The sequence below is a fragment of the Callithrix jacchus genome, chromosome 12, assembly GCF_049354715.1.
Source record: "Callithrix jacchus isolate 240 chromosome 12, calJac240_pri, whole genome shotgun sequence".
In the NCBI taxonomy this organism is placed as follows: domain Eukaryota; kingdom Metazoa; phylum Chordata; class Mammalia; order Primates; family Cebidae; genus Callithrix; species Callithrix jacchus.
In genome coordinates this window covers 22953096-22975306 of record NC_133513.1, presented here as the reverse complement: position 1 = coordinate 22975306, position 22211 = coordinate 22953096, and the positions used below count along the sequence as shown (strand labels likewise).

The 22211-nt window shown below is 42.5% G+C and overlaps 1 protein-coding gene across 3 annotated transcripts in view; it reads left to right on the top strand.

Annotated features, from left to right (window-relative positions):
• Positions 1 to 22211, top strand: part of CDR2 (cerebellar degeneration related protein 2) — a 124631-nt gene that overhangs the window by 88770 nt on the left and 13650 nt on the right. For 2 of the 3 annotated variants that reach the window (XM_078344882.1, XM_078344881.1), the window contains one exon: positions 16964 to 17076. In XM_078344882.1, coding sequence (XP_078201008.1) covers positions 16964 to 17076 — 113 coding nt within the window. Of the gene's footprint in view, positions 1 to 7076; positions 7460 to 16963; positions 17077 to 22211 lie in introns of those variants that run through there. The other variant, XM_002807405.5, reaches the window with a different exon arrangement.

Sequence of the window (22211 nt, the reverse complement as noted above, 5' to 3'; positions counted from 1 at the left end):
TGTGAGCTCTGTTGTTCATTCACGGCTGTTAGGCTGCTACGTTTAATTCGGCTGCAGCAGAACTCATAAAAAAAAAAAAAACCCTTTTTTTCTCAGATGCTCTGTCTCGGGGGGTTGGGGCTTTCTTTGTCAGTGTCCGTTGCGCTGTCCTGCGCAGCTAGGAGGCAGTCTAGTCACTATTTGCCTGCCGAGGCTCCACCCTCCTGGTGTGAGGTCCGCCCTGTTGCTGCAGGCTCTGCCCTGCTGCTGCAGTCTCTGTCCTGCTGCCATGGGCTATGCCCTGTGGCAGAGTCTCTCTATTGTAGCGGGTTGCCTCGGCAATGGCAGGCTGTGCCAGCAATGGGAGTGTACCTCAGTAGGGGCGGATTGCCTCGGTAATGGCAGACGCCCCTCCCCCACCGAGCTACACCGTCCTGGGTTCAGCTGTGGCCGCAGTGAAACTCTCCACCTGGAGCATTTGGAATCACCGTTTTGTTTGTCCCACTGTGCTGGCCCAAACGCCATTTCCCTGGAATCTCCTGGCCTGGCTCACTGTTCAAGTCCTGTTCAATCAGATGGATATGCCAATCTGCCCTCTCAAGTCTCAGATTTCCAGTTCAACAGGGCACCCAGACCCGTGCACTTTGTGCGGAGCGCTTTGGAGCGCCGCTGCACTGCAACGCTGGCCGCTGGCTGCACCAGCCAGAACCACTGCGCTGGCGCCCCACGTCTCTTTTATACCTGGGAATTTCCCCGTTCTGTGGGCAACAAAGATCCGTCTGGAAATGTGGCCCTGACTCACCCTCCGCGCATTCACCGAGAGCTTCAATCCTGGGTTGTTCTCACCGCGCCATCTTGAGTCGGTCCCCGATACAGTTCTTAAGCACTTCAAAACTTCTACTGTGCAGAGGCCAGCCAACATTTTTCTTTTTTTGAGATGGAGTCTCGCTCTGTTGCCAGGCTGGAGTGCAGTGGTGTGATCTCACTGCACTCTCCACCTCCTGGGTTCAAGCAATTCCCCTGCCTCAGCCTCCTGAGTAGCTGGGACTACAGGTGCATACCACCATGCCTGGCTAATATTTTTGCATTTTAGTAGAGACAGGGTTTCACCATGTTAGCCAGTCTGGTCTTGAACCCCTGGCCTCAAGTGATCTGCCCACCTTGGCCTCCCAAAGTGCTGGGATTATAGGTGTGAGCCACTGCACCCAGCCTAGCCAGCATTTTTTACTTTAATAGGAATTCTGTTTTCAAAATGCTGGGAATGGTTAGTAAAGACTTCACTCTAAGGAGTTCATCCCTGAGAATGAAGACTGAGGCTAGATGCTTTAAAGTTACTGAAAGAGTCTACAAGGGAGAGAGTAGAACTAAAAGCCAAGACACAAATGTAGCCTACAAAAACCTAGGCAATCTTGTTTTTCTTAGTTTTATTTCAGGCATGCTAAAACAAGAATCATGCCATACCTTTCTAATCTGATCTATAATTAAGACACATGGCAGGTGTTTGTAAACTTATAATTCTACAAAAGTCCATAAGCTTTCTGAGAGTTTACTTCAAAATTTTTTTCAAACATTTAAATACACAGCCTGTATGAAACATAAGAATATAAGGTTTCAATGGCATTTTGAAAAACTCTATAGTCTGAACTTCTTGTCTGGATGTGGTGGCGCATGCCTATAATCCCAGCACTTTGGAGGCTGAGGTGGGCAGATTACTTGAGGTCAGAAGTTCAAGATCAGCCTGGCCAACATGGTGGAACCACATTGCTACTAAAAATACAAAATTTATCTCCTGGTCTGCAGGTTGTGAAGACCATGGGAAAAGTGCAGTATCTGGGCTGGAGTACAGGGGACAGTCCTTAATGGCTTCCCTTGACTACAAGAGGGAGTTCCCCAGCCCTTAGCACTTCCCAGGTGAGGCACCGCCTCACCCTTTTTATAAAGAAAAGAAAAGAAAGAAGAAAGAAAGAAAGAAAAACAAATACAAAATTTAGCTGAATGTGGTGGCAGGCACCTGTAATCCCAGCTACTCAGGAGAGAGAGTAGAAGAATGAGCAGGAGAATGCTTGATTCTGAGAGGTGGAGGTTGCAATGAGCCAAGATCATGCCACTACACTCTAGCCTGGGTGACAGAGACACTGTTTCCAAAAAAAAAAAACTGAACTTCTCTTTGTTTTTACATATTGCATGGAGGAAGTAAAAATCTTTATTACCTTCTGCAAAAGGAGCCATTAATATTTTGCTTTAGATTAGTATACTTACTTCAGTTTGATACTGATGTATTAAAAAGCAGTGAAAAATTACTGCTTACAATTTTTTTAAAGCCCCCATTGCTACCTAAAAACTCTCCTTCCATGACTTTATCATAGCAATAAAACACAAAAGAACAAGAGCATTTACTCTTTACAGCCAAAGACAAAGGATTTCTGAATCTGATCTTGCTTATCACAAAATATTTTATATAGAAAACAAAAAGCTGGCCAGGCATGGTGACTCAGGCCTGTAATCCCAGCATTTTGGGAGGCCGAGACAGGCAGATTATTTGAGCACAGAGTTCAAGACCAACTTGGGCATCATGGTGAAAACCCATCTCAACAGAGAATAGAAAAATTAGCCAGGTGTGTAGCACATGCCTGTACTCCCGGCTACTAGGGAGGCTGAGGTAGGAGGATCACCTGGGCCCCGGGAGGTGAAAGCTTCAGTAAGCTGACAGCACCACTGTACTCCAACCTGGGTGAGAGTGAGATCTTGTCTCAAAAACAAACAGAAAGACTTAAAAAGTAGCAAAATGACTTTGGGAGGCCGAGGCCGATGGATCAAGAGGTCAAGAGATCGAGACCATCCTGGTCAACATGGTGAAACCCCGTCTCTACTAAAAATACAAAAAATTAGCTGGGCATGGTGGCGCATGCGTGTAATCCCAGCTACTCAGGAGGCTGAGGCAGGAGAATTGCCTGAACCCAGGAGGCGGAGGTTGCAGCGAGCCGAGATTGTGCCATTGCATTCCAGCCTGGGTAACAAAAGCGAAACTCTGTCTCAAAAAAAAAAAAAAATGTAGCAAAATGTTGCAATGGTTAGTTAAGCTGGGCAAGTACCTGATACTAATCAGGTAATATATATCTGTATGTAAAATGTAGTTAGCTATTTTAATGACCTCATTCCTAAATTCCTTTTTCATTGATGTAGCTTTCATTTCTATTATTGCTGTTTTAATAATATGATTAAATAGAAGGCTTATGCTAATAGACATTATATTACTAAATCAGCACTTTAAAATCTTTGGTTCTCTATCTAATTCATGTGAATTTGACTGCTGTTTGCTCTAATTTCTTTGGGCTCTTCTAATTTGAGTGGAGTACAATTATGTGAAACAGTGCAGTGAAACTGTGCAGGAAAATGAAGGTAGAATTTTGGGAGGTAATAAATGATGTGAAACATAAAGATATAATTACTGTCCAACACAGTGGAGCAGCTTGTCCACAAATGTAGTAATTACTATTCATTGCTCTGAGGAAGATTTTAAAAGATAGGGAAAAGGAGGAAACATCTTTGAAAAATGACACATCTTTTACATAAATGTTTAATGTAATTATTTTAATCCTTACTCTATTCCTTCTCTTCCTATAAATGTATTAAACATTCGGTTTTAAAAAAAGTTCTCATTTTGGAATCAGCTTGGGTAGTTATTTACTAACCTATTAAACCAAATAATATTAATGTTGCTGAAAAGGTTACTTAGGATTGCTTCTAATCTATGACTAAGTAGACTCTAAAAGAACAATGGAAATTCCTCCAAATTTAGCACTGGAAACTGACACAAGTTTTTCAATGCAATTTTTGTTCAAAATTTTCCAGGGGAAAAGAAGTTTCCTTAAATAGTGTCCTTAAAAAGCACCCAACAACACATCAAAAGACATAAAGCTTGTGGGGTTTTCTGCTTTTTAAACTATCGGTAATTTTAATTCTCCATCTTTCTTTCTTTTTTTTTTTCTAAAGGAGAATTGTTGGCTGGGCGAAGTGGCTCATGCCTGTAATCCTAGCACTTTGGGAGGCCAAGGCAGGCAGATCACTTGAGACCAGGAGTTTGAGACCAACCTGGCCAACATGGCTAAACCCTAACTCTACTAAAAATGCAAAAATTAGCTGAATGTGTTGTCACATGCCTGTAATTCCAGCTACTCAGTAGGCTGAGGCATGAGAATCACTTGAACCTGGGAGGGTGACAGTGAGCAGAAATGGTGCCACTGCATTCCAGCCTGGGCCACAGAGTGAGACTCTTAAAAGAAAAAAAAAAATGGAGAATTGTTAAAGAATATTTCAATTCACATTTGAAGTCAGAATGAGCTTCTGTTTTCCATGGAGCAAACAGTCAGCACTTTCAACCATGCAGATCATTGATAAGAATCATGCAGGAGCATGATTCTAGCCCTTCAGCTTCCACAAATCACCATTGGCAATTCCTAAACCCAACTTGCTCTCTTTCCAAAGGGCTCTATCTGTAGTGATTAAGATAGTTGGTTTTAAGTGATCTTAGTTGAACTCTGAACTAATATCTCCATCTGAATATGGACTAGGGCAGTAGAAGAGGCTTCACAGGGGACCTCAGTTTCTTTCTTTTTTTCTTTTCCTTTTTTTTTAGAGACAGAGTCTCACTCTATTGCCCAGGCTAGAGTGCAGTGCAACCTCGGCCTCCCAGGTTCAAAAGACTCTCATGCCTTGGCCTCCTATATAGCTGGGATTACAGGTGACTGCCACCACACCTGGCTAATTTTTGTATTGTTAGTAGAGATGGGCCACCTTATTGGCCAGGCTGGTCTCAAATTTCCAACGTCAGCCTCCCAAAGTGCTGGGATTATAGCCGTGAGCCCCTGCACTGGGCCTTTTTTTTTTTTTTTTTTTTTTCTCCAGACAGGGTCTTGCTCTGTTGTCACCTATCTTAGCTCACTGTAACCTCGAACTCCTGGGCTCAAGCAATTCTCCCACCCCAGCTTCCCAAGTAGCTGGGACTACAGGTGCACCAGTAACATTTTGTCTTTTTGAAGAAAGGGTTTTGTGAGTTTACCATTCCTCTTTTATTATTATTATGACTAACACTGTTATTACTTCTACATTTTTTGCTTGGCATCCTACTGTAAGAAAGCTTTCTTTTCTTATTTATATCAGTATGGACTCATGGATTCTTCGATTCAATGGGTTATAATCCATTACTATGATTATTGTGATGCTCATAATTGGTCCTCAAGGGTACCTGCACTTTTACAGTATCCATCACAAGCACACAGCCTTACATTTAAAAAGAGCACAAAATACTTGCTTTCAGGGTCTTTGATTCACATAGCTTTGTGAGCAAGGCAAACATAATCATCTTTCCTGTAAACTGTTTGCTAAAAGGCTTCTCTGCTGGTACTAAGTATGGCAAGAACTCCAGGTTTTCTCACTCTAGGTCCCTTGTGCTTTCCACTCTATTCAGCAGTCGCCTTTAAGGACTTCAGGCAACAACTCCACAGTAAGGAGGTTTTCTTGTCCCTGGCAAGACTTCTCCAGAGTAGCCTACAGCCTCTGCGTAAGGTAACCCTGGAGTCAAGTGCTGTTTGATAAGGCATCAGCACTGATCTGAGCAAAGATGGGAGGTGGAGAGACACCTAAATTTTATTACCCACAAGAATTATTTTGTTACCCACAAGAATTATTTAGGATGCGTTTCCCTCTCTTTCAAATTACCCGTCTTTATTCTTTTACACAGAAAGACAAAAGTAGCCTTGAGTCTACAATTCCTTCCCTACAATTTCCCTTATTTTTAATTGTGCAAGTATCTAAAAAAGTAAGATCACAGGAGGGTTTATAACAAAAAGTCCCCAGCCCCAACTCAATCCTCCCCTTAGGGAAACTCTTAATTGCTCCCATTTTCAGTTCTGGCAGCTCTCTCCATATTTGTGGAAACGATTTGTTGGATTATCAATGTAAGGTATTATCTGCCGACTCACTGCTAAAATAGATCAGGATTTAACTAACACTCCTCTCCACTTCTAACAATTATTACCTTATGTTCTAATCTTTGAATTATATACTTAAACCTCGATTTTTTTGTTGTTGTTTTGTTGCTCAAACTTAGCAAGATACTGGTTCTGCTGTCTTCCATCGGCTGCACCTTTGCCTTTACTTCAAGGTTGAGAACATTGACCTTCAGGTCTGTCATCCTGCTTAAGAGTTTCCGTGCTTTGTCTGCAAGATGGTGCTAAAAGCTTAACCCACGAGCAGTATTTGCTGGGTTTTGTCGGTGGAGGACAGACAGCGTGCTCTGCCTCGCTGGCTACCAAGTGCTGGGGCTGCAGCCTGTCCCCTCCAGGTGCAATGTCATGTCCCCAGATGCTTAACTTGTGGTCTACGGGTACCTTTTAAAACTCGTATGCAACACTGCTTGCAATTTTTTCCTTCCAAGTGGACTGCTTCGGGCATCCCTCCCCGCCCCAAATTCTCAAGGGGGTCTGGCACCCACCGTTTTAGGGAGCGTCAGAACAATTCCCAGGGCTCAGATATCAAGGAGACAAAAGCTACCGCTCAATGGGCGTTTTCTTAGCCCTAAACTCCCGATCGACCCCGAGTCTCCCCGCCAGATTCGGAGCAAATCTGAGTCAAGATGCGAGAGGGGCGAGCGGGCGGCGGACCAAGCGCTTCTGGCACCCTTGCGCCTCCCGCCGGCACGAAGGACTTCCCTGGACAACCGCTCAACTCTCAGAGGTCGGAATTCTAGACCCTCAGGCCCTCGTTGCCTATCCACGGACGCGCCGGCCTCGGGACACCCACCGCAGGGGTAGGACGCGGCGCGGCGGGCTCCACAGCCCAGACCCCAGAACACGCTCCTAGGAGCCGCACCGCGCAGATCAGGGGGCGGGCTTTCGGCCGCACCCCTTCACTCTTTCCCCGCCTTCTTTGTTTATTCCGGGCCCGACATTGGCTGCATGCCCTCGAGACCGGGCGAGCCGCGCGCCTTTGGAGAGACGCGATTGGGCGAAGTCGCTGCCGCTCGGCCAGCGGCCCGCTCCCGATTGGTTGAGGAGCCGCCGGGGGTTTGAATCGCATCCCCAGCCGGGGAGGGTTCTGCCAAAGTGCCACGTTGGGCCCGGCGGCGGCGTGAGGAGCCGGCTCGGGGCCCTCGCGTCGGAACGCCCAGCCGTTGGGGCCGTTGGGGCCGTTGGGTGGCGCGACGCGAGTCAAGGAGGCGGCCGGTCGGTAGCGGCCGCCGGCGGGAGCAGGGCTGAGGCGGAGTGGCGGAGCCTGGGCGGCGGCGCGTCCCACCCGAGGGCGGCTCTGGCTGAGGGCGGAGGGACCGGGGGAGAGCCCGGGGCAGCGGCTGAGGTGGGACGGCGGCGGTGGGAGCCGCTGCCCCCGGAGGACCCAGCGGAGATGCTGGCGGAAAACCTGGTGGAGGAGTTTGAGATGAAGGAGGACGAACCGTGGTACGACCACCAGGACCTCCAGCAAGGTGAGGGCGGGGGCGCCCCTCGGGCGGGCGGGTGGCGGCCTGGCCCAGGAGGCTCCCGATGCGGAACTGTTAAAAAGTTGCTTTCTCTGGCGGTGGAGGATGCAGGTGCCGGGAAGGGCTCGGGCGCACCTGGCGGCGGGGCCGGCGGTGCCTGCGGATCCCGCCCGCAGGAAGCCTCGGCGCGGGGCCCACGGCCCTGCAAATACGCAGTTCAATATCGGCCCCAGGGCGCGTGGGGGCCAGCGGCGCGCCAGGCACCGTTTTAAGCGCTTTCCCTGGATTAACTGGTTTAATCTTCGCTGCATTCCTCCAAGACAGACCCGGGTGAACCAGGTGCCCCGCAGTAAGTGGCCGAACCCGGGAAGCCGCCCCCTCGCAGCCTGTCGACCCCAGCGCCTTTCATGGCCAGCGCGGAGGGCCGGCCGCTGCAGGTGGTGGTGGTTTTGCGCCTAGCGGGAGCTGTGTGCTCCGCACGTAACGGAACTCCAGGAAGCAGTAACTTTTCAAAAATTTATTTTTTAATGTTTGAGGGTACATAATAGGTGTATATATTTATGGGGTACATGAGATGTTTGGATACAGGCTCACATTGTGAAATAAGCACATGATGGGAAACGGGGAGTCCATCCCCTCCAGCATTTATCCGTTGAGATACTAACAAACCAATTACACTGAAAGTAACTTTTGTTACCCCATTTTCCAGATGGGAAAGGGGAGGCTCAAATGGTTAAGTCGCTTGCCTAAAGCTAAGTGTGGAGGGAGTGTTTTTTGAACCACACACTCGGAATTGTAGTCACTGCTCAAACCCCATCTCTTCTTTTCCATCCTAGTTTACAGCTTTTTTCAATTGGGCGTTAAGCTGTTAGACATAGTTCACCAGATGCCAATTGAAACGGCAGAAGAGCCCTTCTACCTCTGTCACTTCAGTTTGCATGCCAGCTTTCACTTAGAAACAGGCCTGCCGGTGGTGTCTCCAGAGAACAATCGTAGAGCGGCCCGCACTTTGGGACCAGTGGGCCCCCCTTTTTTTCATACTAATAGGAGCTAGCAGTTGGGAAACACTTTTTATGTGCCTAACACTGATAAGCCCATAACACAGTTGCTCATTTAATTCTCCTGGTAACACAATAGAGGTAGTAATGTTGGGGAGTGCTAGGGTTCCCCTTAAGACTCCAGAACATTCTTAACCACTGTGCTGAATACTGAATAATCCTCAAGAATTTTTCCAGGCATCTTCAGTTTCTGTAATTTTGTGTAAATGCTTTCACTAATCTTGCAGTGAAAATTAACATCTCATTTAGTTGAATATTAAATGATCATGATGCTTGTTCATGCTAACCGAACGTGGCAGAAGAAAAGAATCTAGACTTGAATAATTCAGAAAAGGATAATAAGCACCTCTTTTGGAGGAAGATAATTTCTTAAATTAACGTGCAATCACTTTAACCAAAGTAATTCACCTTATTATGCCTATAGACTCCAAGCTACTTAGTGGTTGCCGTGCAGTGTTCGGCACCATCTTCTTTAGGTCAAAAAGACAAATCTGTCATACATTTTAACAAACCTGTTTTCAGATTTCCCCATAAGGATTGATGGCCTAGTTTGATAGTTTCTCCAGGATTTATGAGGCAACCACTGTGCCATTGCAATATTTCCCTATAATTTAAGCAATCTGTATCATCATAACTAAATATTTTTCTTTCTTGTATTTAAGAAGCATAAATCTTTAAGGGAATAGAGGGGGTAGGTTCCTTTTTCAGGTTATTTCCAGCATCTAGCATAATACTTGTTACATACTGGAAGCCCAATTTTAATATTTGTTGAACTGAACTAAAGCACTCACACAAAATTGTTTTCCATGGCTCTCTTCCATCAGGTACCTTACTCCACGCTGCATTCTCCCGCTGTGGGAGATTGTTAGGAACAACTAGCTGTAACACTTCAGTCTACTGAGAAGCAAGTGCAAGGTGTCAGGGTTGCAGGTGGAATTCTCTTTAACCTCTGATCAAAATAAAGTCATTAGCTCTTCAAGTTTAACAAACCTTAAAAACACAGGTCTGGGCTGGGTAGAGTGGCTCACACCTGTGATCCCTGCACTTTGAGAGGCCGAGGCAGGCGGATCACCTGAGGTTGGGAGTTCGAGACCAGCCTGGTCAACATGGTAAAACTCCGTCTCTACTAAAAATACAAAATGAGCTGGGCGTGGTGGCGGGCGCCTGCAGTCCTAGCTGCTCTGGAGGCTAGGCAGGAGAATCGTTTGAACCTGGGAGGCAGAGATTGCAGTGAGCGGAGATGGCACCCTTGCACTCCAGCCTGGACAAGAAGAATGAAACTATGTCTCAAAAAAACAACACATAGGTCTGAACCTCTTTACTGCCAGTTGCATTTCTGTGTTTTTCAAAGGGCTGTTACATTTTCACAGTGGACTTTGACATAACCCTCTATGTCATAACTATATGGGGTATGAATAGAGGATGTCAAATTCCAATAATTATAACTTGTCAATATGGCCTGTCAAAGAATAAAGGCTATAATGTGAATAAAAGGGTATCCTTTCCCCAGTTTTGCTAAATTATGTGTTAACTCCTAAGCTTTTAACAGATTTTAAAACATTCATTTCTTAAAAATGTATTATCTGCTCTTTGCCAGGTATTCACCTAGGCACTGGGGCCACAGCGCCTCCCCACATGAGAGGATAGGCAGGACTCCTACTCCCATAGAGTCAATGTTTCAGGAAATCTGTTCACTAGAGAAGCCTGGAGGTGCCACCTCATGGGCTGTGCCCACTACAGTGCCTGACATTGTAGGTCCTCAGTAGACACTTGCTGCTGAATTAAGTTTGGGAGCAGGTTTGCCCTGTTAAACAGAAGTATTCCGCAGATCTAGTGGGATTTTATGTGCAGGCATCTGTCTGCAGTTTTTAACATCCTCATTATTACTGAGCAAGGCTTATTTGGAGAGAACTGCTGAAAATAACTTTTTTTTTTTTTGAGGCGGAGTCTTGTTCTGTCCCCAGGTTGGAGTATAGTGGTGCGCTCTCGCTGTTGGCTCACTGCAACCTCCACCTCCCAGCTTCAAGCGATTATCCTGCCTCAGCCTCCCGAGTAGCTGGGAATACAGGTGCATACCACCACACCCAGCTTATTTTTGTGTTTTTAGTAGAGATGTAGTTTCACCATGTTGCCCAAGATGGTCTCTATCTGCTGATCTTGTGATCCACCCACCTCGGCCTCCCAAAGTGCTGGGATTTCAGGTGTGAGCCTCGTACCGACCAGACTTTTTATGATCCTGTTCTCAAAATCTTACAACTACAAAATGTTTTCCTTTAGCAGTAGAAGCCATGATCTTAATAGATTGAGTCTTTATATCAAAGTTTCCTAGGGTATTCTTTTTTAAATTGAAATTGCTGGAAAATTCTAAACGCAGTAAACTTTGGTCTACTGTTCATACCTTGTTAGAAACATGTAAAGCTTTTGTGTAGGCAGGGGGAGAAAACCCTTTGCTGTTACAGAACACTTTGATGAAGAGACTGTCTTTTGTCAGAGGGCTGAGTTGGCACAGTAGGAATACTGACAATAATCTCTGTGGGTAAGATCTTTTCTGGGACAGCAGGAGCCTTTAGTGCAGGTAATGATGGTGCTTGCTTTGAAACATGCCCCTGAGAACAAGGTGGAAAGACTTCAGAGATTGGATTTTCTTTTAAACCAGCTGCTATTATAATTATCATTTGGTGAGCTGTGCAAACTTAGAAAAAGGAGTCAGGTTTCTGTTACGTGGATCAGTAAATGAACTCTTAAAGGAATCCAAAAATTTCAGGATGAGTACATCCTCCTTGTGTACAACTATTTTGCTGAATCACTGTTTGGAGGGTTATTGAAACTGACACCATCATTTTTCTTGATGTTTATATTCAGGTTTTCTGCTTTCCCAATTATAGTAACATTGGCAACAGGCGTTAAACAGAAACATCACTAAATGACGCATTTGACTTTGTAATAGGAAAAGCTTTCAGCCTTAATGTTATTGAATTACTCCTACAGACTACCAGCTATCATGGGAATATGTTGTCGTATTTTTTTTTTAAGAAACTAAAGTAAAATGGGAAAAATATAATCACTCTGGGATTTAAAAGTTTCAAAATTCTGGAAGAAAGGTTCTTTAAAAAAAATTACTTGGCTACCACTGCTCATTTTTTTGCCTAAAACAGAGCTGAATGAATATCTGTTTAAAGCTAATAGTTTACACCATTAAAAATGTATTATTTCCTACAAAGACTCATTAGTGAGAGAATATTAAATATATGAAGGTATTGATAGGTTGCAATTCTAAAGCCTGCAATAAATCTATGGTATTTTTAGTAGTTGCCTAAGCCAGGCCAGTTCAATAGGATTTAGAAAAGACCCTCTTAATGAAAATTCTTTTTGTAATCCTATAGAGATGAACAGGTGTACAAGGCTTCGAAACTATATTATTTCCTTTTCTTTTGTGCCTTAATTTATAAAGGACATTCAATATTCTGTTCCCTCCACTAATTATTTAGAAAACCTTCTTGGGTTAACTGCCAGCTTCTGGCTTCTTTCAGTTATGGAAGCCAGCTGCTACTCAACAGGAAATGAACTTTTTTTAAACACCAAAAAAAGTCTGGTGTCTTTAAGCTAGCAGATGAAGTAATATCCTATTATACAGTGTGACTTCACAGGAGCTTTCTTGTAGTTGAGACTTGTTAAAATTCTATCCTTACCAGCGTATGAAATATTTAGGAGATTGAGACTTCAGGTTTCTGAGACAGGTTGGTGCTTTGTTTTACTGAAACTAAGGATTGAGATAAGGACAAGTCTCAAATTCTATTGTTGTTCTTGAAGTCTCTCTGCAGGAGCAAGGAAGAGGTTCCTGGCTGCTCTTAAGTAGCACAGTTAGTTCCATAACTGAATGAAAGAGATTGGTGATAGTCACAAGTCAGTCTTGATTTTGGGAGAGTTTTTGGCTCATGTTTTGTTTTGTTTGTTTTGTTTTCTTCTTCTAAGAGACGAGGTCCTGCTATGTTACCCATGCTGGTCTTGAACTCTTGGGCTCAAACAATCCTCCCGCCTCAGCATCCCAAAGTGCTGAGATTACAGGTGTGAACCACCACACCCAGCCCTTGGCTCAAGTTTTGATTGCTAGTTAAGAGCATCTTTGGTGAATGTGATCCTTCCCAGTGAGGAATACTCACCACTTTATACTTTTAAGAAGGAAAGACTTAAGTAATACCTAGATTTTTTTGTTTTTTTTTTTTTTTTTTGAGACAAGAGTCTTGCTCTTTGCCCAGGCTGGAGTGCAGTGGCACAATCTCGGCTCACTGCAACCTCCATCTCTAGGGTTCAAGTGATTCTCCTGCCTCAGCCTCCTGAGTAGCTGGGATTACAGGCACATGCTACCATGCCCGACTAATTTTTTGTATGTTTAGTAGAGACAGGGTTTCACCATGCTAGCCAGGATGGTCTCAGTCTCCTGACCTCATGACCCTCCCGCCTCAGCCTCCCAAAGTGCTGGGATTACAGCTGTGAGCCACCACGCCCAGCCAGTAATGTTTTTATACTTTAATACAGTATGGTAGCTTCCATGGGGGTCTTTGTATATACATTACACACCCTGTGAGTACAAAATAATTTTTTGCTGGAACATGTTCAGCCATACATAATTCCTTTTTCATTTGGTGAAAACAAGATATTAACTTGCCTGGGGTTGTATGTGCTTTCACTAGCAAAGCAGGCAATAAAAACCCAAATAGTTGAACTCTAGTTTCTCACTGCAATCTGTGAAAACAAGTAGAAGAAATTAAGTACCTCAACTAGGGGAAAATTTGTAGTCAAAGGAGCCTGTGGACCTCTTTTTCAATTGCCTTAAAACTTTGCAGATGAGAATAACAAGAATCATGGTGAAAGTGAGAACCTGTTGACCTAACAGTTTCTCTCTTATCTGTGACTCACCTTGGAGATCGACCTGGTCATTTAATAGCTTTGTGCTTCAGGTTGTCTCATCTGAGAAACTGGACTGAATACCTTTAAAGATATAAAGATTAATGTCTCTAGAAAACAAAAAGTAGGTTGGGTGCAGTGGCTCACGCCTGTAATCCCAACACTTTGGGAGGCCATGGCAGACAGATCACTTGAGGTCAGGAGTTCAAGAAAAGCCTAGCCAATGTAGTGAAACCCCATCTCTACCAAAAATACAAAAATTAGCCGGTTATGGTGGTGGGCGCCTATAATCCCAGCTACTTGAGTGGCTGAGGCAGGAGAATCACTTGATTCCAGGAGGCGGAGGTTGCAGGTGAGCAGGCGAGCCAAAATCATGCCACTGCACTCCAGCCTGAAACAAGAATGAGACTCGTCACACAACGAAAAAGTAAAAATGGGTAAGAAAAAGACTAACGTCTCTTAAATGCTTTGAGCATATTTGTAAAAGTTCTGTTTTGTAAATACAAGTCATTTCATAGACTTGTTAACAGAAGTCTTTTTCTTTTGAAACAGGGCCTCACTGTATTTTGCGATACAGTGGTCTTGAACTTCTGAGCTCAAGCAGTCCACTTGCCTTAGCCTCCCAAAGTGCTGGGATAGCAGGCATGACGCACTGTACCTGGTCTCTAAAGTCTTAATGTAATGACAGTAATATTGTTAATATTGAAATCACATGAGAGTATATTTTAGCACCCATCTACCAACAGTATACTGTTTTATTGAAATGGATGTAAAATGTTTTAAATAACCTGGAGTTGGGTGTGATAGGTTTTGCTACTTTCTCCAGAGTGAAAACTACCCAAGTAGAATACTAGTTATGCACTTTAGTGGACATTGCCAGATAACAACAGCCAATGCTGTTGTTGTTACCATTTACTCTAGGTTAAGTTTTACTGTCAGTAGTGGTGGGTAGCCATTAAGCCTTATTTATCAACCTCCAAAAATTAAGTTTAAAAATCATTATATAGTGAGCTTCCTTGTTTTTATGATAAATATTTTTTTCATAATACTTTTATGACATTAACTGAGGTTACCTTCCATCATACTTAGAATATAATTTAAACTATACCTACCATGGGCTATAAAATCCTATATGATCTGATCCCTCATGCTTCTATCATACTGGCTGATTGTTAGGTTGGAGAATATGCCAAATTCGTGGCAAGTTCTTTATCCTTCAAGCTTCAGCTAAAAGATCTTCCCAGACCTCACTTATGACCTTCCTTTCTAAATTGGGCCCTAAGCTTGGCCCAGTGGCTTATGCTTGAAATCCCAACATTTTGGGAGGTTGAGGTGGGAGGATCTGTTGAGGCCAGAGGTTTGAGACCATGCTGGGCAGCATTGTAAGACCCCGTCTCTGCAATCAATGTGAAAGTAAGCTGAGTTTGGTGGTACGTGCCTGTAGTCCCAGCTACTTGGAATGGCTGAGGCAGAAAGATGACTTGAGCCCAGGAGTCCAAGGCTGTGGTGAGCCACGATCATACCACTGCACTCTAGTCTGGCAACAGAGTGAGACCGTGTCTAATAAAGAAACAGAAAAAGAAAGCCTTTTGTTCATTATCACCAAATCCAGGTTTTTCTCCCCTTTATCTTTTAGACTTCATGTTGGTCAACAGATTTTAGCTTTACTTTCAAAACATGTCAGAATTCTACCCCTTCTCTCCATCTTTTATCTCTGCCATCCTGGTCCAAGCCAGCATCATCTCTCACCCAAATAATTGCAGTATCTTTCTGTCACTCTGCTCCCACCTTTGTCCATTCACTGTGTTTACATCATAGACAGAGTGATCCTGTCAAGCCTCTACTGGATTCCTTTGCATTGGGGGTAAAAGTCAAACTCTTGATTTCTTTAGTTAGGCCCTTATCAAACTGGCCATCTTGGAGCCCCTCTGATTTGACTCATTCCCCCAGCCCAATAGATTCTGTTCCACCCTCCTTGGCCTCCTTAATGGCTCAATCATGCTTCCTCCCCAGGGGCTTTGCACTTGCCTTCCCTCTGCCTGGAGTGCTGTTTCCCTTGATCTACATAGGTCACTGATTTCATTCCTTCGCATCTTGATTCTAATGTGGCCTTGGTCACATGCTCTTAAATTTCAGCTTCCCACATCCACACTCCTGTACCTCGTCTCGCTATCGTGTTTTATTATGCTGTTTCTCCCAGTAGAATATAAGCTTCATGAGGGCAGGGATTTTTTTTTTTTAATGTGAGCTCCTTATGGCTCCTGGGTACCATCCCAGTGCCTAGAATAGTGTCTGCTATTATTGAGTATATGCATGCATGCAGGAATAGTGTTTATCACAGTTTGTGTTTAGTTGCTCATTTGGTATCTGGCTTCCTCCACTAATCTGGAAATATTAGCAAAGCAGGACATCATTCTATTCACTATTCTATAGCTAATGCTTACTATAGTATAGTGCCTGGTGACAAAAACATTGATTTGTGAGTCAATGAATATTAGTAGTACTTTGCGTGTGTATCGCAATTTAATTTGTTAAGTACTCCTTTGTTATTACTTCATTTGATTGTCACAGTCTTATCTTGATAAGACAGCTGTCTCTCTAAACAAGAATACTAACTATAAGGGCCCCTAAAGTCACCATATTGAAAGTGCTCTGATAAATGATAGAACTGGGCCTGAGACCTTCCTGCCCAGAGTGCAGTGCATTTCCCACTGTATCAAAGGATGGCTCCATAAGATTTACTATACAGAGAATTATACAGAGAAGTATTTCAATGACCTGTGTTACAACTAGTGTCCTTTCTTGTATTAACTAAATTTTCATTTCTGGGAGTGAGTATAATATAAACAAATCCTGTTTTATGGACATTATGCCTAAGAATAGAAAGAGTTGAAAAAAGCAGGTTGAAAATAAAATATCGTTCTGTGCTAAATAAGTATGAGCTACTGACATATAATTACCTCAAAAACCACATTGCTGTTTTCTGGTTGCTCATCTTGCAGAAGGACATGAAGAGAAGTAGAAAGAATGACCTGGGGCAGTGCTCTTAATGCTGATATATTTTTCCGCTTCTTGATATAATAAGTTTTAGTCCCCTTAGGAGTCCAGAATAAATGGCAGTAAACTAACAGTTGTATTCACAGCAGCCAGATTAATGGGAACTTTAAAGATTTTTCAAAGCGTCACCTATACTTTGGCTCAGGGGTCCATTTAAAAAAGTAGACTGTCAAGATATGAATACATTCATTCTACTAGCAAATAAGATTTTTAGAAGTAACACTGCCGAATGATCATTCCTGAACTACATCTCCATAAAGTAGATGACCATTTTTCACTTCTTACAAGTAGGAGTACATAAGAGAATACTTGACCTGCCAAAAGACTCAGTTTAACTGAACTTTAAATAGAACTCAGGTTTTCCTTCTGCGCCACTCCACCTTCGATTGGGGTGTGACTTAAACTGCATGTTCTTTTTTGAAGGACTGGGTAATATAAATTGTTGAAGTGAGATCATTTGTATTATTCTAAGATTCATTTGTTGTGCTAGATCTCCAACTTGCTGCTGAGCTTGGGAAGACATTACTGGATCGGAACACAGAGTTGGAGGACTCTCTTCAGCAGATGTATACCACCAATCAGGAGCAGTTACAGGAAATTGAGGTAATTCACCCAGCAGGAGAGTAATACTTATGACACTTTGGTGGTGTGTTACTGTTATGCAAATAACAAACTGCGAAAATAACATTTGTAATTAGAAATAGCATTTAATTTTTTAAGATAGACTTTTTTGAGAATAAGAACCATCAACGACGAGGGGAGGTTGATTTCTACCTTTAGTCTTTCCCAACACGTAAATGACTGTGATGAAAGTGATTTCTGTCTTCACCCTTGGTAAAGTGTACTAGAAGTAAATGGTCCAGTATTTGCCAGTGTGCGGGGCCAATTGAAGCCATGAATATTATACTTAGTTTTTCAGGTTTTTTTCTTTTAAAAAATGCAATATTTAAGATACATAGAATGGTGTAAGAGAACAATACAGTGAATACCCACGTACCCACTGCCTAGCTTAAGAAAGAAGACTACCCACACCGTTGAACTTCCCACCAGAGAGGGAACTTATACTTCCTTGGTGGCATATCCCTCCCACCTACTATGAAACCATATCCTAAATTTGGGTTTAGATTAAAAGTTAAAAAAAAATTATAGTTTCTGATTTCATAATGTGTTTAAATTTTTTGCTCCATTGAAATAATCATAAAATACATGTTGCTTTTTTCTCTGCCATCATCTTAATTTGTTTACTTTTTTGCTGAATATTTTATTAAAATACTACATTTTTGGCTGAGTGTGGTGGCTTACACCTGTAATCTCAGCACTTTAGGAGGCCGAAGGAGACAGATTGTTAAACTCAGGAATTCAAGGACCAGCCTGGAGAACCTGGTAAAACCCCATCTCTCCAAAAAGTACAAAAATTAGGCTGGTGTTGTGGTGTGTGCCTGTAGTCCCAGCTACTGGAACGACAGAGGTGGGAGAATCACCTGAACCTGGGAAGTCCAGGCTGCAGTGAACCATGATCATACTGCTACACTCCAGTCTGGGTGATGGGAGCAAGACCTTGTCGCAATAAAAAAAAAATAATAATACCTTTTACCTAGCTTAACAAAGTAAAATGAAAGATGCTAGATTAAGGCATTAAAATGGTCTTCCATGCTGCTAATCTTATAAATGGTCCCCTTCAAGTTATGTGTAGGCCACTTGACTGGAAAGAGTGGATATTAACTAGACTGAAAGTGTCCCATCAGAACACCTTTCTTCATGTCCCAACCCATGCTCCCCTAGAAAGGGTCTGAAGGTTCTGTACTTAAATTACAAGTTCCTCCCCCTCAAATTGGTACAGTAGACCCAGGACTCTTGTGTCTGTGCACAGAAAAATGTAAAAAACTCTAGAACATTGAAGCAGTTCTTTGTAATGAGTACTTCATAAAGCTTTGATTATTTCCTAAACCAGAGAATTCAACAAGTAGAGAATTATACAGTCTTTCCTTAGAAGCGATCACATTATAGTTTTCAACTTTTGAATATAAATAAACCTACCATCAAAACAAAGGCAAATTTACAATCTCAATATCCATTAATTTTACCTAGTAACGTAAAAGGTGTGTACAGTAGACCTTCCCTTTGAGCAGGATTTCTGAAATACACTTTTATTTTTATTTTTTTGTTTTTGAGGCGGAGTCTTGCTCTGTTGCCCAGGCTGAAGTGCAGTGGCGCAATCTTCGCTCACTGCAACCTCCGCCTCCCAGGTTCAAGCAACTCTCCTGCCTCAGCCTCTTCAGTAGCTGGGATTACAGGTGTGCGCCATCATGCCCGGTTTTTTTTTTTTTTTTTTTTTTTGTATTTTTGGTAGAGATGGGGATTCACCATGTTAGTCAGGCTGATCTCAAACTCCTGACCTTGTGATCTGCCTGCCTCGGCCTCCCAAAGTGCTGGGATTACAGGTGTAAACCACCATGCCGGGCTGAAATACACTGTTATAATTCTAGAAAGGTATGGCTTGCAATGATACTGAAGTCACCAGGTACCATTTTTAGCATATTCTACATCAAAAGAGCGCAGAAGGTGTTTTACACTAAATTGAATTTAGGGGCCTACTGTAGGCCAGGTGAGGTGGTTCAGGCCTGTAATCCTAGCACTTCGGGAGGCTGAGGCAGGCAGATCGCTTGAGGGCAGGAGTTTGAGATCAGCCTGGCCAACGTGGTGTAACCTCATCTCTACTAAAAATACAGAAATTAGCTGGGCATGGTGGCAGACACCCATAATCCAAGCTACTTGGGAGGCTGAGGCAGGAGAATCACTTGAACCTGGGAATTGAAAGTTGCAATGGGCTGAGATTGTGCAGCTGCACTCCAGCCTGGGCAACAAAGCAAGACTCCATCTTAAAAAAAAAAAAAAAAGGCACAACCTACTGTAGAGTTTGCCAGAAACTTAAAATACAGGAAAACTAGGCATTTAAAAACTATTAAAGTAGGCTAGGCTTGGTGGCTCACGCCTATAATCCCAGCACTTTGGGACGCTAAAGTGAAAGAATCACTCGAGGCTAGGGTTTGAGACCAGCCTGAGCAACAAAGTGAGACCCTGCCTCTAGTCTAAAAAGAAAACTGTTAAGCTAGCCAAATGTTTTATGTGGTCAAGGAACTATTTCCTGCTTTGTTTCTTAGATTGTGTTTCCAACTCATTGGGAGATTTCAAAATAGTTCTAAACAATCATCACTCTTTGTATTTATGTAGGGATACAGTCTTAATTGTATTATCGTAGTCTATGAGGTTTATCTGAGGCCCAGTTATTGCTAACAGTTAATACATTGTATTGATGTTTCCTGTTAAAGCATTTATAAAACACTATGACTTGATACTTATTTTAGCATATCTTTCAAGTGTAGATGAAAGAAATATAAATATTTGTAAGTTGGGAGAATGACGCCTATTGATTAGTATATGAGATTAGTTAGTTTATGATCTTTGTTTTCTGTGCTATCAAGGATAATTAGACATTTAAGATAGATCATTGATATTCTGCAAGTATCCAAAGATATCTGAGAGTCTCCAAATCTACAAATAACACTTCGCCATCTAATATTATCCATAAGATATTGCAAAGCATCATGGAAGTGAAATATTCCGGTTCAGAACATGATCTTGTAATATTTTGAGAAACATATTCATGAGTCTTTTGTTTGTGTAATATGTAGTCTACTGGTTCCTAGATCTGAGCATTGCATAATGCATTATTTTATTCTTTATCCAAAACTGCTTTTTTGGCTAAGAATAATCACTATCTTAGATTTCTTCACCACCTTTACAGATGACTTTCTTTTTTCTTTCCTAAGTTGCTTCCTGAAAGTAAGTTTACAGTCTCAGTAGGGGAGATGAGATGGCAGTACTGGCTAAGCCCACTTATTAGCCAGGGGACTCCCACAGACTGTCCTTTCTGCTTGGTTCATCACAACTGTGCCTGGGCAGACGTAGAGATCAGGATGCAGATTTCTGAGGTCTCTCTAATAGTCTAAAACAAAGAATGCCGAGTGCTCTTATAAAAGTCACTGAGGCAACCAAAGAACCTACTTCCTTGCTAAAAGATGACCGACCCCTACATTATGTTCCTCTTATTGCAACCTTCAGGAGTCCCCCTAAACTGTATAAGGGCTACTTCCTGAATTTGAACCTTTTCAACATGTTTTTCCTTACCTTAAACTTTTTATTGAAATCTACATTACAGAAAAGGGCACAAATCCTAGAAGTATAGTTAGATGAATTTTCATGAAGTAAACATGCCCATGCAACCTATACCTAGATAAGGAGTTGAGAGCATTATCAGCCCATCCAGTACCACCCAGCGAACCAGCATCCTAACCCCAACACCCTAGATAAGTTTAGCTTGTTTTTGACCTTCACATGAATGGAATCACTTGTACAGGTTTTAAACTTAACTGTTTAGAATGTTTATTGGAAATTAGATTAGAAAAGTAATACATGGCCAGGCACGGTGACTCATGCTTACAATCCTAGCACTTTGGGAGGCTGAGGCAGGTAGATCACCTGAGGTCAGGAGTTCAAGACCAGCTTAGCCAACATGGTGAAACCCCGTCTCTACTGAAAATACAAAAAGTAGCTGGGCGTGGTGGTGCCTGGCTGTAATCCCAGCTACTTGGGAGGCTGAGGCAGGAGAATCCCTTGGACCCGCGGGGTAGAGGTTGCAGTGAGCCGAGATTGCTCCACTTTACTCCAGCCTCGGCAAAAGAGTGAAACTCCATTTCAAAAAAAAAAAAAAAGTAATACACGATTTTTTTTTTTTAATTCAGAAAAATATGTAGTTGAAAACCAAAAAATCTCCTAACCTAACACCAGAGAAATTTAAAATGAGACAGTCCAAAAAATGGTGTGGGAACAAACTCTTCTGAGTAAATGAAAAGTAGTGCAGGGAACTGGTGAAGATACTAGGACAAAATCCTTAAGACTCGGACTAATTATGGAAATAGACAACTTGTACACTGCCAAAGGGTATTTTATAAGTAGAACCACAAATATTCTTTCAAAGACTATTGGAGAGTTTCAAACAATCCTCCTAAAAGTCGATTAGTATTTTTGGTAGGCATTGTTTTTAATGTAAAAATAAAGATTAAACAGACTATTCAAAATAATGGTTAAACTGGCTTCAGAGAAGCCTGAAGCCTGTCTTACTTTTTTTCAGTGCTAATTTGAAAAACTTAGATACTTTTTTTAAGAATCCAGAGCAAAACTTTTCTGTTCTGGATGGAGGGAGGAGAGGAGAGAACTCTTGCTTTGGAGAGTAATGAGATCAGACACCATTGGATTCATTTATATTTTCCTACAACCATGTAAGCAGCCTCTAGCCTTGTGGTTTGGTTACTTCTCTGCTTAAAGACCTGTATTATCCCCCACAGGAGTTGTGCCTAGCAGTCAAAATAGTCTGGCCTTCAAGGCATCCCTTCTTATAAGAGTTCATGCCCTCTTTGGAAATGAAAAAGTATTTTGTGCTGCTTTTACTGCATGTATCAATATTTTACTGTATATGATACTTAATTGATTTTCTTTTTTCTCCTTTACCCTTATTTCCTATTGCAACAGTGAGCCTGTTGCTGTGTTTATTGAAGGTTTTTCATACATAATAGGTCATTGATATTTTGTTGAAATCAGTATTTTAACATAGGAGAAACAGTTTACAGAGCTCTTTTAATAATTCCTAAACTGTGGGTTTGCACCTCTAGAGATTTTTA